This window comes from Oncorhynchus mykiss, chromosome 8 (assembly GCF_013265735.2).
Source record: "Oncorhynchus mykiss isolate Arlee chromosome 8, USDA_OmykA_1.1, whole genome shotgun sequence".
NCBI classification, from domain to species: domain Eukaryota; kingdom Metazoa; phylum Chordata; class Actinopteri; order Salmoniformes; family Salmonidae; genus Oncorhynchus; species Oncorhynchus mykiss.
Window position 1 is genome coordinate 83222171 of NC_048572.1, and position 15850 is coordinate 83238020.

The 15850-nt window shown below is 43.2% G+C and overlaps 1 protein-coding gene and 1 long non-coding RNA gene across 3 annotated transcripts in view; one reads left to right on the forward strand and one right to left on the reverse strand.

The window, feature by feature from the left end:
- Window positions 1-1105: 1105 nt before the first annotated feature.
- LOC110530787 (protein-lysine 6-oxidase) lies at window positions 1106-6305 on the reverse strand. The gene is made up of 7 exons (XM_036986543.1): window positions 5058-6305; window positions 4858-4966; window positions 4395-4526; window positions 3261-3417; window positions 2771-2866; window positions 2496-2611; window positions 1106-1945 (listed from the first exon to the last, which is right to left on the reverse strand). Exons 1-7 carry the CDS (start codon window positions 6025-6027, stop codon window positions 1939-1941), a joined length of 1587 nt encoding a protein of 528 aa, XP_036842438.1. The 5' UTR covers window positions 6028-6305; the 3' UTR covers window positions 1106-1938.
- A 2799-nt stretch (window positions 6306-9104) lies between these two features.
- LOC110530792 overlaps window positions 9105-15850 on the forward strand; it is a 50251-nt gene continuing 43505 nt past the window's right edge. For both annotated transcript variants that reach the window (XR_005052976.1, XR_002474602.2), the window contains exons 1-2: window positions 9105-9199; window positions 9524-9755. This is a non-coding gene — a long non-coding RNA (uncharacterized LOC110530792). The remainder of the gene's footprint in view (window positions 9200-9523; window positions 9756-15850) is intronic.

Sequence of the window (15850 nt, forward strand, 5' to 3'; positions counted from 1 at the left end):
TCATTCGCTCAAGATGCTGAAAGAAAGAAATCCTGTTTCTCCACTCCTGTTCCCGAGTCAAAATGTTGCCTACATTTGATGTATCTTTTTTACTGCCGGAATTTGCGTAATTCTGCTGGAGGACAAAGGAAAACTCCACCCAAAAAAACGCTCTTTTGGTATTTGTTTCATTAGATCCATTGCTGTTTTGCATCATGTGATTCAGAATGCATCATATGGGGATGATTTCTGTATTTTGAAAGCGACATATCTTGAAAACTTGATTGTTGACAAACAAAACATTTTGGGACTATGTCAACAATGGACTAATGAAACAAATACCAAACGATAGTTTTTTGGGGGGGTTGGAATTTTCCTTTTAATATTTTAGGCTATGTGAGAGGCTATAGACCGACAGTCAGTTTCCATTTAACCCATCTCAACAGTATGCTACAGTTCCCTTGATGTGCTATAGGCCTATTTGAAGTCCCCGTCTTGTGACTTGAGAGTTTGTTTAGTGTATCTCAATCATCACACATAACCTAGCTATCATCCTCTTCTACCACTTCACTTAATCGTTCCCAAACGTTACTCGTCTGGTCCTCCCTTCTCTTTATTTTCAACTCTCCATTTCGCAGCCTTTCTCTTATTGAATTCAACTCTGACATTTTCCCTTTTTTTCCTCCGTGGATCAACGCTAAACTTTTGCTGCCTGTTCCCAAAAGCATTTGTTGAGCAGCGTGTAGGCTATTTGGAGCGTGTACAGTCAGGTCCGTAAGTTTAGGCTTACGCACTAGTGCCTTTAAAAATGAAATTAAAACCTAGATGTAGCCTATAGATAGATATAAATTGCACAAGAAGTATACATTTACGGATTTTTTAAGATATTGTTTTCTCCCGGATTTCATCCACACAAGATGTCATGAACCCTAGACCCATTCGTCCCGCAGATATAGGCCTAACCAGATATAGGCCAGAAAATAAGAATTTGTTCTTAACTGACTTGCCTAGTTAAATAAAGGTCAAACTATTTATTTTTTCAAATATAGGCCTAACCACGGGGACTGCGGGTGCTCCACTAGTCTGAGCTCTATTTTCCATGTGACAAAAGAAAAGAATAGTCGGAGGTGAATTTATTTTTAATACACCCACTCTTCACCATGCTTATTGTATCTAGAACAACACCTTCAACAAAAACAACACCAATTGTAAAATGTAGGTTTGAGCGGCATATAAACAATTTTACATTACAATGTAAAAGAAAATAAAATAACATTCGCTCACTCATGCATACATACTTACAAAGTAAAAGAAAATCTATTATTACATTGATACTTAGCACATACAAGACCAGGCGTTTGCAACGTATTAATTATGGCCACGAAGTGGTGATTAAAGACGTATTAGCACATACAAGACCAGGCGTTTTGCAACGTATTAATTATGGCCACGAAGTGGTTATTAAAGACGTATTAGCACATACAAGACCAGGCGTTTTGCAACGTATTAATTATGGCCACGAAGTGGTTATTAAAGACGTACTCAACTGCATCTAACGATACTACAAGTGCAGAGCAAACATCAAAGCATACAAATAATATTATTCGAGCATAATGTCTAATTCAAGCACAGGCACTTTTTCCATTCCATTTTCCAAGATCATGCTAAAAAAATACAAAAATATCCCTCTTCTTCAAAGGATTTGTTACATCGATAAAAATACACAATGTCATGACATCTCATAATCCTCGGTAATTAGTAACAAAATGCCTTCTTTAGTACAGATTTCCAAACATATGACACACTAAAGAATTGAAGGAATGTCATCAACAGAGGAATGTAAAAAAACAAACAAATCTATCTACAACAGCTATTGGCCGCAACAACCGGTTGAGATTGCTGCTGTTTACAGTACTTAAAGGGACAAGAGGACAAATACCTCAGAATCCATGGCAAGCTTTAACCCCTGTGGAGAGAGGAAGAAAGAGATCCCTTTAAGAAATAGTGGTATGTAGTGTATCAAATCAAATGCATTCTGTTATATATCCAAGTGTGCTCCTGAGTGGCGCTGCGGTCTAAAAGCACTGCCTCTCAGTGTAAGAGGCATCACTACAGTCCCTGGTTTGAATCCAGGCTGTGTCACATCCGGCCGTGATTGAGAGTCCCATAGGGCGGTGCACAATCGGCCCAGTCTCGTCCGGGTTTGGCCATCATTGTAAATAAGAATTTGTTCTTAACTGACTTGCCTAGTTAAATAAAATATATTTAATATACAATGTGTATACAATATACACAATATATATATGAATGTTTATGCTATTACCATTACCAAAAACATCTATATTTGCCACCCAGCCTCTATTTTTTGCACTTACATGGCCTTTGGGGTGTAAAAACCTACACAGGGCTGAGACCTTGTTATGTATGGCATCATGGCCAATTACAGAGTCCATGATATATTGGTCAATCACAAAGAATCTCATATCGTGGCCAACCAATCACAGAGCATCTCTTACCTGGTTACCCGACAGTTCCGTGTCTGAACCTGAGTACCCGTGTATGTGATATCACACCGCACCACGTTGTTGGAATAATCCGACTCTTGAACATGATAACTGGGATTCACTATGACCTGAACAATGAAAAGATTTGTGTGTGAACAACGCTGCTTAGAGGAGATGGTCAGACCTCATTCAGATTGCACTGTTTTAAAACAGAACTGTTTTACCATTAAGGAATAGACCATTACCAAGTTGCTGTTGTAAATACAATAATAATTGAATGACATTACCCTCAGGAAGTAGTTTCCTGCAGGAACATCAGTGATGTCGATCCACTGACAGTCAATATCGGCAGCATAGGTGTCATGACAGCCTGGACTCAGCCCCTGTCAACGCAAAACAAAACACAGCCACAGCTCAATATGCAAAAAACAATAACGTGAAAAGAGTTCGAAGGCAACCCAGTAATGAGACATCATCACATTTATCTGGCTATATTGTTCTATAGTGACAGGAGGGAGAAAAACTCTTGACCCAGAGTTTTTCCTGTGTATGAGCGTTGCAGAACTAACCTGTGTATGGGCGGTGCAGAACTAACCTGTGTATGGGCGGTGCAGAACTAACCTGTGTATGGGCGGTGCAGAACTAACCTGTGTATGGGCGGTGCAGAACTAACCTGTGTATGGGCGGTGCAGAACTAACCTGTGTATGGGCGGTGCAGAACTAACCTGTGTATGGGCGGTGCAGAACTAACCTGTGTATGGGCGGTGCAGAACTAACCTGTGTATGGGCGGTGCAGGCATATCTGCGTCTAAATCCAGCATCACAACCTGTGTCCTCCAGACAGAAGCTGGCCTTGTGTCCCTCAGCTACCTTCCTTCCTGTTATCACATCTAGCAGGTCATAGCTACTGAAGGCATCCATACTGTGGTAGTGTCTGGGGGAGGACATAGAGGGGGAGACCGGAGAGAGAGAGAGAGAAAGAAGAGAGGAGAAGGGAGAGAGAAAGAGACGTGAGAGAGGAGAGGAGAGAAAGAAGAGAGGAGACCGAGAGCGAGGGGCGAGTGACAGGAGAGAGGAGAGAGACAGGAGAGAGGAGAGAGACAGGAGAGAGAGGGGAGAGAGACAGGAGAGAGGAGCGAGACAGGAGAGAGGAGAGAGAGGGGAGAGAGACAGGAGAGAGGAGAGAGACAGGAGAGAGAGGGGAGAGAGACAGGAGAGAGGAGCGAGACAGGAGAGAGGAGAGAGAGGGGTGAGAGACAGGAGAGAGGAGAGAGACAGGAGAGAGGAGAGAGAGGTGAGAGAGACAGGAGAGAGGAGAGGAGCGATAAAGGAGAGAGGAGAGTGACAGGAGAGAGGAGAGAGAGGGGAGAGAGACAGGAGAGAGGAGAGGAGCGATAAAGGAGAGAGGAGAGTGACAGGAGAGAGGAGAGAGAGGGGAGAGAGACAGGAGAGAGGAGAGGAGCGATAAAGGAGAGAGGAGAGTGACAGGAGAGAGGAGAGAGAGACAGGAGAGAGGAGAGAGGAGAGAGAGACAGGAGAGAGGAGAGGAGCGATAAAGGCGAGAGGAGAGTGACAGGAGAGAGGAGAGAGAGACAGGAGAGAGGAGAGGAGCGATAAAGGCGAGAGGAGAGTGACAGGAGAGAGGAGAGAGAGGTGAGAGAGACAGGAGAGAGGAGAGAGACAGAGTACAGGAGTAAATTATGTACAATGATCTGGATTAAGTAAAAATTCAGGTTCTACAAAAAAAGGAACTGGTCTAATCTATCCTCTGAAGTTTCCCCATTCATACATATACAGTCGTTATAAGTGTGTCTGGCCAGCTGCTATTGCCTGTCACGAGTGAGGAAGACCTGAGACAAATAGAGCTAGTCATTTCTACTTCCTAAATGCAATGGGAATATATTTACTCACTGGTGACAGCTGTGCCATTCCCACTGGTGTCTTGGTTTAACAGGAAGGAAGTCAGTGGTGCCCTGGTTCTTGACTTTCTGGGGGAAGCGGAGCAGTACTCTGTAGTCTATGTCTCTTGCTGTGCTCGCAGACCTGGGACAGACCACACAGGGAAAGATACATTAACTGTCATATTATATCTGATAAGGTAATCGTTTACAATTGTAAAAATGAGTATGTTTTAAGTTTATTGGCAGTGCAAAACGGAAGTACCTAAGTGACATCCTGTTTATGTTGCCTATTGAGTGGCAAACTACCAATTGAAGGCATTATGTACAGTAACCACACATTTCAGGAATTGAAGAGACAATGGGATAATGCAGACTTTTTTTCTTAAAGTGTTTCGCGGATGAAGACAAATAGAGAATATATGCTGTGAAAAAATTGCGCACAAAACAAGTTGGGCAACTACAGTATAACGTACCTCGCCAAACAGTTCTCCTCAGCCGCACAGCGCAGCGAGTACATCTGCATCCGCTGGATGTATGCACCTGCCTGGATGGCATACGGGTCTGGGACGAGATCTGGGAGCCCTAAAGAGAGACAATGCCATCACATAAGCCGTATAAGCGCCTATAACGGTTGTCACTGGAGCGTTTACACTTTTATGCGCCAATTACATACCATTCTGAAAATATCTAGTGCCGGGAACGGACGCCGGGGGACGCGGCCGCCGTGTGCGTGCTACGGGCGTTCTGCCTCTGGAGGAATACATGTTGTAGAAGACGGAATTCCGGTGGTTTTTAAAAGGGTTCCGAGGGTCGTCCGAGACCATATCCTCGCCATTACTTGCTGCCTCATTCGATGTCTCAGCAGCGTTAACGGGTCCGGGTCCTGGAGGAGTACCCCTCCGGTTAGGGATGAAATAACGTGCGTTGGAATTATCCGTTAGTGCGGGTTGCCTGGAGATGGATGCACCGGGCTCCGCGCGCATCTCTTGGTATTCTACGCCCGGTACAGGCACTGCCTCCCTGCCTCGGGATGAAGAGGCGGGAAGCCCCGAGCGAGCATCCCAGGTAACATCCTGAGTGACAGGGGCTCTTCTCCTCGGTACGCCGCTACCGGAGAACTCGGGGAGCAGCCCAGGGACCGAGGCGTTTACACGGGAAGTGTACTCTGGTGAGTTGCGCCGTGCGCCAGGGGACCCCGCCACACCCGCTCGGTATGGCATCTCGGGCTGCGACCTGGCCCCTGACTGGCGAGCATTGGGTACCAGATACTGTCTACTATCATGTCCTAAATGTGCTGATCCAGGATCTAGAACGTTGTTGGTTTGGTCCCGTAAATGTCCACCTACGTTCGATTCGATTGGTCCAGGTCTTCTGTGCGCCATTGTGCCTTCCCGCGTTCCAGGCTGAGTCTGACCGGTGCCATCCCTCCCAGTGCTCATGTAGACTCTGGATTGGCTTCTCGGCCGCGCCGGTGGTTGATACTCTGACCCGGTGCTCATCAAACTGTACACCTTACCGTTATTCTCCCACTGAATCCTCTGCCGCCAAGGCCCCACTCGTTCGCGTGGCGGCTGCTGCTGCCCGGTAATGAGATGAACCAGTCCTTGGAGGAGGTAGAAAAGTAAAATCGACCACTTCGCCATAACTGATAATTTAAACGTACTAAACACTCTCTAGAACTCATTAACTACAACATTAATCAATAGGCCTACGTATTTGACATTTGTATTGCACAGAATAGGCTAAAATGGTTCTGTGGAGGAGTTAAAAGTTCTTAGGAGGAGCGCGTGCACTTTCCGTTCCAGTGAATATGCGGCATAGCCTGCCTGTTTTCTCTGTGTGCGGCACTACTGATGGTTGGAGAGGACAGGAAGCTTGAATTTCTCAGCCATTTATCAAAACGGGCTAGTTTACTTAAGCATGCACAGAAAGCCTGAGGTTCGAGAGAAAATACTTAACTCTTTCCTCCCTGTGGAGTTCAGTTACACAAGCCTTATAACGTAGTTTACACAAGCCTAGAGTTTACTTAGCAAATTTTACGCACTGGTGTCATCTAGGGTCATCTGAATAGCAACGCCACTTTTGTGTGTTTCTCGTGATCAACTTGGGCATTGTTTCAATGCAAGTAATCTATATAAGAGGCAGTACTTTATTTGACACTTATTTTCTCTTATCATTTTGGCAAATTTTTTCTTAAAAGTCATCAATGTAAGGGAATCTCGTATTTTTTTCACCCAACTTTTAACCTAACTCCAATGACAGGATGAACATTTTGGTTGATTTCACGTTGAATTCACGTTAGTTGATAACTCAACCGAATTTAAATCAAAACTAAACGTCAATCTGATGTCTGTGCACAGTGGGAAGTCAGTCAGTAGGCTATCCCAACCTGGTCTCGTAGATTAGACGTAACATAGTAAACGTTGATCCGGGATATTCAAATTCGTATGATATAATACGTTTGGTATGGTTATATAAAACAGATGGTTACTTAAGGCAAAAACAAAAGTAGGGTGGTTGGTCAGGGTGGATGGTTGGGCTTATAACGTGAATGTCTAGTTAACTGGTTGGTTGGGGTGGATGGGTGGGCTTATACCGTGAATGTCTAGTTAACTGGTTGATTGGGGTGGATGAGTGGGCGTATAATGCGAAAGTCTGCAACCCAAAGTTTGCGAGTACAACTCATGGGCAACTTTAGCATTTTAGCTCTTTAGCAACTTTTCAGCTACTTACTACATTTTAGCTACTCTGTAACTGCTTAGCATGTTAGCTAATCCTTCCCCCAAACTTAACTCTAACCTAAACCCTTTAACCCTTCAACCCTTCCCCATCCACTAACCCCTAAACTTAATCCTTTAACCTAACTCCTAAACTTAACCCTAACCTTAAAACTAACCCCTAACCCCTAGCCTAGCTAACGCTAGCCAGCTAGCTAACGTTAGCCACCTATCTAGAATTCATAAAATATCATACATTTTGCAAATTCATAACTTAAAGTATGTTTAGCAAATGTATAACATTTTGTACAGTTTGCAAATTTGCAACATATAGTGCAAATTGTAATTCGTAACATACCATACAAAATGGGTGAGGAACATCCACAAATTAATACATAACATACGAAACATAACATACTAAATTGAGAGTCCGGATTTACATACAGAATAGTATGAAATGCTCTGAGACCAGGTTGGCTACTCTGTATCCACCATGAGATATAACAATTGCACTCAACAAGCCTACTGTCCCTATGAATAAAGAGATACAATTTGGTAAACTATATAATAAACACATGTGGAATGCTGTAAATTGTCCCAAATAAATTCAATGACATTCAATATCAATTTATCTGATTGGCTACAACATCTTATACATTTTCTTCAGGGGAACCATCTTCCTTTTTAACAATATGTTTAGCCTAATCACAGAATGACAAACGTCTCAATGAATCTGTCATTGTGAACGACATTGGTAGGCTACTACATCTCTAAATGCTGACATGACATCTCTAAATTGTACCATCTCTCAACCCTCTGTCTGTACACTTGAATAAACATCTCTATTTCAGAGCATGGCCATGGGGTGGCAGTGTACATCTGTGTTTGAGACACCTGTCAGGCCGTCACGGTTAATATTGAAGTATAATCAAATCAAATCAAATTCTATTGGCCATATACAGGTGTATAGCAGATGTAGCGAAATGCTTGTGTTTCTAGCTCCGACAGTGAAGTAACATCTAACAAGTAATATCTAACAATTTCACAACATATACCCAATACACACAAATCTAAAGTAAAGGAATAGAATTAAGAATATATAAATACGTGGACGAGCAATGTCAGAACAGCATAGACTAAGATACAGTAGAATATAATAGAATACAGTCTATACATATGAGATGAGTAATGCAAAATATGTAACCACTATTAAAGTGACAAGTGTTCCATTTATTAAAGTGGCCAGTGATTTCAAGTCTATGTATATAGGGCAGCAGCCTCTAATGTGCTAGTGATGACTATTTAACAGTCTGATGGACTTGAGATAGAAGTGTTTGGTCTCTCTGTCCCAGCTTTGATGCACCTGTACTGACCTCGCCTTCTGGACGATAGCGGGGTGAATAGGCCGCTGTTGTCCTTGATGATCTTTTTGGCCTTCCTGTGACATTGGGTGCTGTAGGTGTCCTGTAGGTGTCCAAATCAAATCAATGAAGTATTTATTGTTCATTATGCTTGACACAAAGCCTATATATTCACAATAGTAGTACACTTGGGGTGTGTGGATACATTTTAATGGGAACAATATTTTTTGATATGGTACCTCAGATATACAGTATCACTCATATGACATTTGGTTATTGGCCATCTGGCAACTTGGCGAGACCAGAAGAAGGCTGTGCGAAAACCGTGTGTAAATTGTATTTTGTAGGGTAGCCTACTGGCCAGTATAGTGTGCTTTCTGTCAAAATTAACTGGAATATAACAACAATGCGAAAAAAAACACTCAGCAGTAAGAACGTTTGTTGTTGGTTCAAACAATTGACTGGAACATAGAATAAGAGAGAAGTGCTGGCAAGTGTGTCTAGCGGATAGTCAGGACTTAGTAAATGTAGCCACGCTCCAAATAGGGCAAAAGCTCAACGACTGTCTCTGTCTGTCTGGTGGCTATGATTAGTCAGGAACCCGATACCTGGTGGGACGTTCTAGAATAGAGCTAGGGAACGCCCCGCTCACCGAGCCAGTATAAGACCGGCGGCGCCTTGCAACGGGTTTGGCACAGATTTCAGCTCTCGAGCAGGACAGATACAAAGTATAGACAGTAAGTATATATGCTATATTGAGTCTTTACTTGTGTGTCTGAAGTGAGAAAAAAAAACTAGTGAACAAAAAAAGTATTAAACAAAAGAAAGTAAACAAATCACAACAAACTGTTGCCACAAAGGTTGAACAATAGCCTATATGTTTTAAATTAAATAGTGTTTTTTTTTTTTTTTTAATAAAAGGATTTGAAATATTTTTTCGTTGTTGCTCTTCGGGTTGCTTTCATATTAAAACACCTGTTAGTTAGACTTCCCCTTGTGATGCTGGCCGAATAAAAACTAATTGTTGTACGCTTTGAATATATCTCATTCCATAAATCTAGGTATCCCAGGGCTCCTCAGAATCTTTGATTCTTGTGCGATTAAACGAAGATGAAGGTCTATAATGGTTATGCCACAAGAAACCCACGAAGGAATACACCTGTTTTCCTTCCCGATACTGTGACACCAGAAGCCATATCATGCGGAGTAAACATCTAATTGATAAACCCGGAGGGTATGACGGGGTCACCATAACATTACTACAGATCACATCACGGGGAGACAAACTTCAAGGTGAGACAAAACAACAAAAGACCGATATATTCCTTGAGAAAGATCGTATACTGTAGCCTACAAACGTCATGTTTTCGGTCAATGCTCCACGGTCTGTTATTGCTTGTACGGTCACTCAGTGCCAAGTTCTGCCTTTGAGTGTTTTTCCATTTTGTCATGAGCTGAAGCACGCGCATATTCATGTTGTAGTGGTTTATGTAGGCTAATGAAGAGGTGAATTTATATTCTTCAGATTCCAAAGTGAAAGAACGACATTTGAGGAATAGGCTATATGCAATATGCTAGCCGTTGTCTTTTCACCTAAAAAGGTTTACTTGTAACCCTCGGATGGCTTCTCTTAAGTGAATGACCAGACGCGCATGTTTGACGGTTTTTATCCAGGCCAAAACAAGATCTATTTTGATTTTGAGAAAAATAAATATACTAATACTACCACTGCTCCTATCTAAAATTGACATTGCAAGTGGACAGTTTTCAGCTCACACTGATGGCATTTGAAAGCCAACACTAACGTTGACAGCGACATGACAGGTTTTCAGTAAGACATGTAGGCCTATCACTTCTATATTAGGCTACATACCAAGGTCAGTGGGACGATTTGGATTCATTTGGTCTTACGGTTTCATCTGGCAATAGGGTGTACCTTTAATTGACTCAGAACGTGACCAGACCAGTGGAGGCTGCTGAGTGGACAACGGCTCATAATAATGGCTGGAATGGCATCAAACAACCTTGTCATTCCACAAATTTCGCTCCAGCCATTACCACGAGCCCTTCCTCCCCGATTAAGGCGTCAGCAACCTCGCGTGGACCAGACGTCATAAAATGATATTCCAGGCAATGAACTTTACCTCTAGTTGTAACTAATATGTTGCTTTGTCAGGGGGGCGTTTTATGATGGCGTGTCCTTGCTTTGATAACCTACATGTGGGAACTAATCCTCGTGATACTCTGTTGTGACACAGATAGTGTGATGGCTATTATTATTCATATAAACACTTAGGCCTATGTATCACCTTTTAAGTCTAACATTAATTATTAACGTTTATGTGTAGTTTTTACAGTTATTAATAACACATTCATATATAGTTAATAATGGATCTATTGAAATAAATTGCCTTTCAAGCACTGTAGTAGGCCTGTGTAACAGTATAACTTTCGTCCGTTCCCTCACCCCCTGCACACACAGACAACTGACACCCACGAAGCATCGTTACCCATCGCTCCGCTGCCCTGGCAGAGCAAAGGGGGAACAACTACCTCAAGGTCTCAGAGCGAGTGACGTCACCGATCGAAAACGCTATTAGCGCGCACCACCGCTAACTAGCTAGCCGTTTCACATCGGTTACACCTGATTGTAGTTGTTCGGTAGCCATGCACGTTTCTATGTTTCTTTAATCATTCCATAATACAGCACCAATAAGACAAGTGCCAAGACTATTGCTGTATTACAGGTTGTTTTATTGCTTTGGTGAAATTTTCACAGGTATGTGGTACATTTTCACAACTTAGTACAAAACTCAAAACAGATCATCAAAAGGACAGTTGTTTGAAAACTCTTAAGCACATTTTCAATTGACTAATTACAACATACAAAATCACACAGTCACCTTTTCACCAAACGGGGACAACAACAGTCCACACATTTTTGGTATGTGACCTCAGCGGGAATCGAACCTACAACTCTAGTGTTGCTAGTGCCATGCTCTAATGAACTGGGCCACGTACAGAACCACTACAATACAACACTGTAAAATACAATACACAATGACTGCACAGGTGGAAGATGTTCTGATTGCCATCCCCATGGGTGTACCAACCTCCCTCAGGGCACGGATGAGGCATGCAATGAATTCAATCCAGACCTATGTCAGGCTGGAATACGACACATTCCTAAAGGTTTTTCCCAGGTGCATCACCAGTTGGTATATTTACTGTGATTTCGATGAGAACCTGTGGCCAAATGCTCAAGACAGGCTTGATGTAAACTACTGCCAGATAAAAAAAATGTGTTGCTTTCTTCGCTTTCATTTGATTGCATTGTGAAAGATGTCTTCAGTGATCACACTTTTGATAGAAATGATGGACATTTGATGTTCAGTCAATTTTAATGGGTGTATTGCCTAATGTGGAAACAGTTTAATGTACTACAGTTTACAGTACTGTCGAATATTACATTCAAAGGGTAATTTTGAAACATGCATCTTAAATGTTTTGCTATTGGATAAACTGGTTGTTAAATTAACTCAATTGAGGAGATATCATTATGTCGTGTTAAGGTGATTAAACCAATGTGCTCATTATATTTCACAGTAAACGTATATTTTGGATCAATGGTTGTGTGGTGAAAGATGTCTACAAACAAAATCAATGCACAATGAAAGGTTTTGAATGTTAGACTGGCTGCATTATTACAAATGTTACCAGTTTGGAGTTTTGCACTAAGAGTTTTGAAAATACTACCAAAGCGATTTAAACTAAAAAAAAACAGTATTTATCATCCTACACAAGTCTAGGAAAGTGTTTGGGAAATTTAGGAAGTAAAATCTCTCTCTCTCTCTCTCTCTCTCTCTCTCTCTCTCTCTCTCTCTCTCTCTCTCTCTCTCTCTCTCTCTCTCTCGCTCTCTCTCTCTCTCGCTCTATATATACATATATATATAAAAACTACAGACGATGTCCGCGCCCCCGTGGAAATCTACTCAGCATAATACAAATAAGCTAGAGTGGTGTTTGTCAGACCATGAGACATCTCGAAAATCGGTCAAAATTGCCTGTAGAGTCTGAACGGTTTGGCCTACAAACTATTATAACCCCTCTATGGAAAGATGAGACTCATGAACAGGATGGTGGTTTCCGTTTTGCTCTACGACCCCCCCCCCCCCCCCCCCCCCCCCCTCACAAGCGTCTTGGGACTCGTCTGAATTTCTGTACAGCCGATCTACCAAACTTCTGTCTGTAGCGTCCGAACATTTACACACTGATATGACCTCTCTGTGTAAAGGTGAGATTCTCACAAACTCGTACATGTCATTTTGCTCTCGGACGCCCACAGGCCTCACAAGACTCGTTTTAAGGTCTCCCGGTGCCACTTTAAAAAATGACAGGAAGTACAGTATATATGGAGAGTGTTTGGTGGCAAAAAATAAGGGGTTAAATACATGTACAAGAAAACATGTATATATGTATATATGTTTCCAGATTTTCTTATATATCTCAGATATAGGACAGACACTTCAGAACAACTTTCCTTTAGATTTTTTTTGGGGGGGACTGTCTTTTGTTCCATGTAGTGAATCTGTTGTTCAATGCGTTTGCATGGGCTAATAGCAGAAAGGCCAAACACATTTTTTAAATCAAATTATTTGTAAAAAAAAAAAAAAAATGTGATGCTTCAAGGGGTCTTGGAATTCAAAATCAAATAGCTAAATGGTCCTTGGTATGACTTTCTTAAAACAATTCCATAGAGCTTAGTAGAATGTGTGTGTGTGTGTGTGTGTGTGTGTGTGTGTGTGAGAACAGGTTGCACAGTGACTTACTCCTTTTACCTTAGTGAAGTTGATCCCGTTGGATGCCATCAATTTAACTGTCAAAAATCAGACAGAGTTTCTGCCAAAGTTGTGCCAAATATCCCCCGTGCATGCTCAAGATCAGGTTCTATGGAAAGGGCCAACTCATAACTAATGTCCTTTGCCCTTTACAGCCTTGATTATCTAACAGCACAGTGGTAAATGAAACAGATCACTTCTTATAAAACAGAACTGGGTATGTCCTAAGTCAGGGGTCTCCACCCTTTTCTAGCATAAGACCTACTTTTTAATTATGAAACATTTTGAGCAACTGCACATTTTTCCTATCTCGGTTTTATTCGGTTCTGGTCTGGGATTGTTTGTTTTGTTTTTCACTCTTAAAATTCTAAGTATTCATAAAGAAACAATTAAATTGGATGCTATAAGTCAGTGTCAATGCTTAAATCACACCAGAATAACATTTTTTAGGGTAAAAAAAAACCATCAATGTGGATTGGTAGCTGGCCTGCGAGCTACTGGTAGCTGGCCTGAGAGCTACTGGTAGTTGGTCTGAGAGCTACTGGTAGTTGGCCTGAGAGCTACTGGTAGTTGGCCTGCGAGCTACTGGTAGTTGGCCTGCGAGCTACTGGTAGTTGGCCTGAGAGCTACTGGTAGTTGGCCTGCGAGCTACTGGTAGCTGGCCTGAGAGCTACTGGTAGTTGGTCTGAGAGCTACTGGTAGTTGGCCTGAGAGCTACTGGTAGTTGGCCTGCGAGCTACTGGTAGTTGGCCTGCGAGCTACTGGTAGTTGGCCTGAGAGCTACTGGTAGTTGGCCTGCGAGCTACTGGTAGCTGGCCTGCAAGCTACTGGTAGTTGGTCTGAGAGCTACTGGTAGTTGGCCTGCGAGCTACTCGTAGTTGGCCTGTGAGCTACTGGTAGCTGGCCTGCGAGCTACTGGTAGTTGGCCTGAGAGCTACTGGTAGTTGGCCTGAGAGCTACTGGTAGTTGGCCTGCGAGCTACTGGTATTTGGCCTGTGAGCTACTGGTAGTTGGCCTGCGAGCTACTCATAGTTGGCCTGCAAGCTACTGGTAGTTGGCCTGCGAGCTACTCGTAGTTGGCCTGTGAGCTACTGGTAGTTGGCCTGCGAGCTAGTGGTAGTTGGCCTGCGAGCTACTCGTAGTTGGCCTGCGAGCTACTGATAGTTGGCCTGCGAGCTACTGGTAGTTGGCCTGCAAGCTACTGGTAGTTGGTTGCGAGCTACTGGTAGTTGGCCTGAGAGCTACTGGTAGTTGGCCTGAGAGCTTCTGGTAGTTGGTCTGAGAGCTACTGGTAGTTGGCCTGAGAGCTACTGGTAGTTGCCCTGCGAGCTACTGGTAGTTGGCCTGAGAGCTACTGGTAGTTGGTCTGAGAGCTACTGGTAGTTGGCCTGAGAGCTACTGGTAGTTGCCCTGTGAGCTACTGGTAGTTGGCCTGTGAGCTATTGGAGACCCCTGGCCTAAGGTCACAAAATGTTGCCACAATTTTGGGATATCTAACTTTGTTACCAGGCAACTGTGCATCGGAGGTAGTGTCTGGTGAATAACATTTGGGTTCATCATGTTATGCTTGTCAAAAATTATTCCATGTATTTAAATTCAATCAAAGTTCATATGTATTTATGAAGCCCTTTTTACATCAGCAGTTGTCACAAATTGCTTTAAAGTAACCCAGCCTAGACACAAAACAGCAGTAGCATCATCAAAAATGCTCACATGTCTTTGGAGTTGGTAATTGGGTTGTTGGGTAGTTAGGTACTAGGGTAGTGGGTGGTAGGGTAGTTGGGTGGTAGAGTAGTTGGGAAGAAGGGCAGTTGGGTAGTTAGGTAGTAGGGTAGTTGGGTAGGAGGGTAGCTGGGTAGTTGAGTAGCTGGGTGGCAGGGTAGTAGGGTTGCAGGGTAGCTGGGTAGTTGAGTAGCTGGGTAGCAGGGTAGCTTGGTAGTTGGGTGGTAATCTAGTAGGGTAGTTGGGTGGTTGGGTGGTAGTGTAGTAGCGTAGTTGGGTAGTAGGGTAGTAGGGTTGTAGCGTAGTTGGGTGGTAGTGTAGTAAGGTAGTTGGGTGGTAGTCTAGTAGGGTAGTTGGGTGGTAGTGTAGTAGGGTAGTTGGGTAGTTGGGTGGTAGTGTAGTAGCGTAGTTGGGTAGTAGGGTAGTAGGGTTGTAGCGTAGTTGGGTGGTAGTGTAGTAAGGTAGTTGGGTGGTAGTGTAGTAGGGTAGTTGGGTAGTAGGGTGGTAGTCCAGTAGGGTAGTTGGGTGGTAGTGTAGTAGGGTAGTTGGGTAGTAGGGGCATAGCGTAGTTGGGTAGTATGGTGGTAGTCTAGAAGGGTAGTTGGGTAGTTGGGTGGTAGTGTAGTAGGGTAGTTGGGTGGTAGTCTAGTAGGGTAGTTGGGTGGTAGTCTAGTAGGGTAGTTGGGTGGTAGTGTAGTAGCGTAGTTGGGTGGTAGTCTAGTAGGGTAGTTGGGTGGTAGTGTAGTAGGGCAGTTGGGTAGTAGGGTCGTAGCGTAGTTGGGTGGTAGTCTAGTTGGGTAGTTGGGTGGTAGTGTAGTAGGGCAGTTG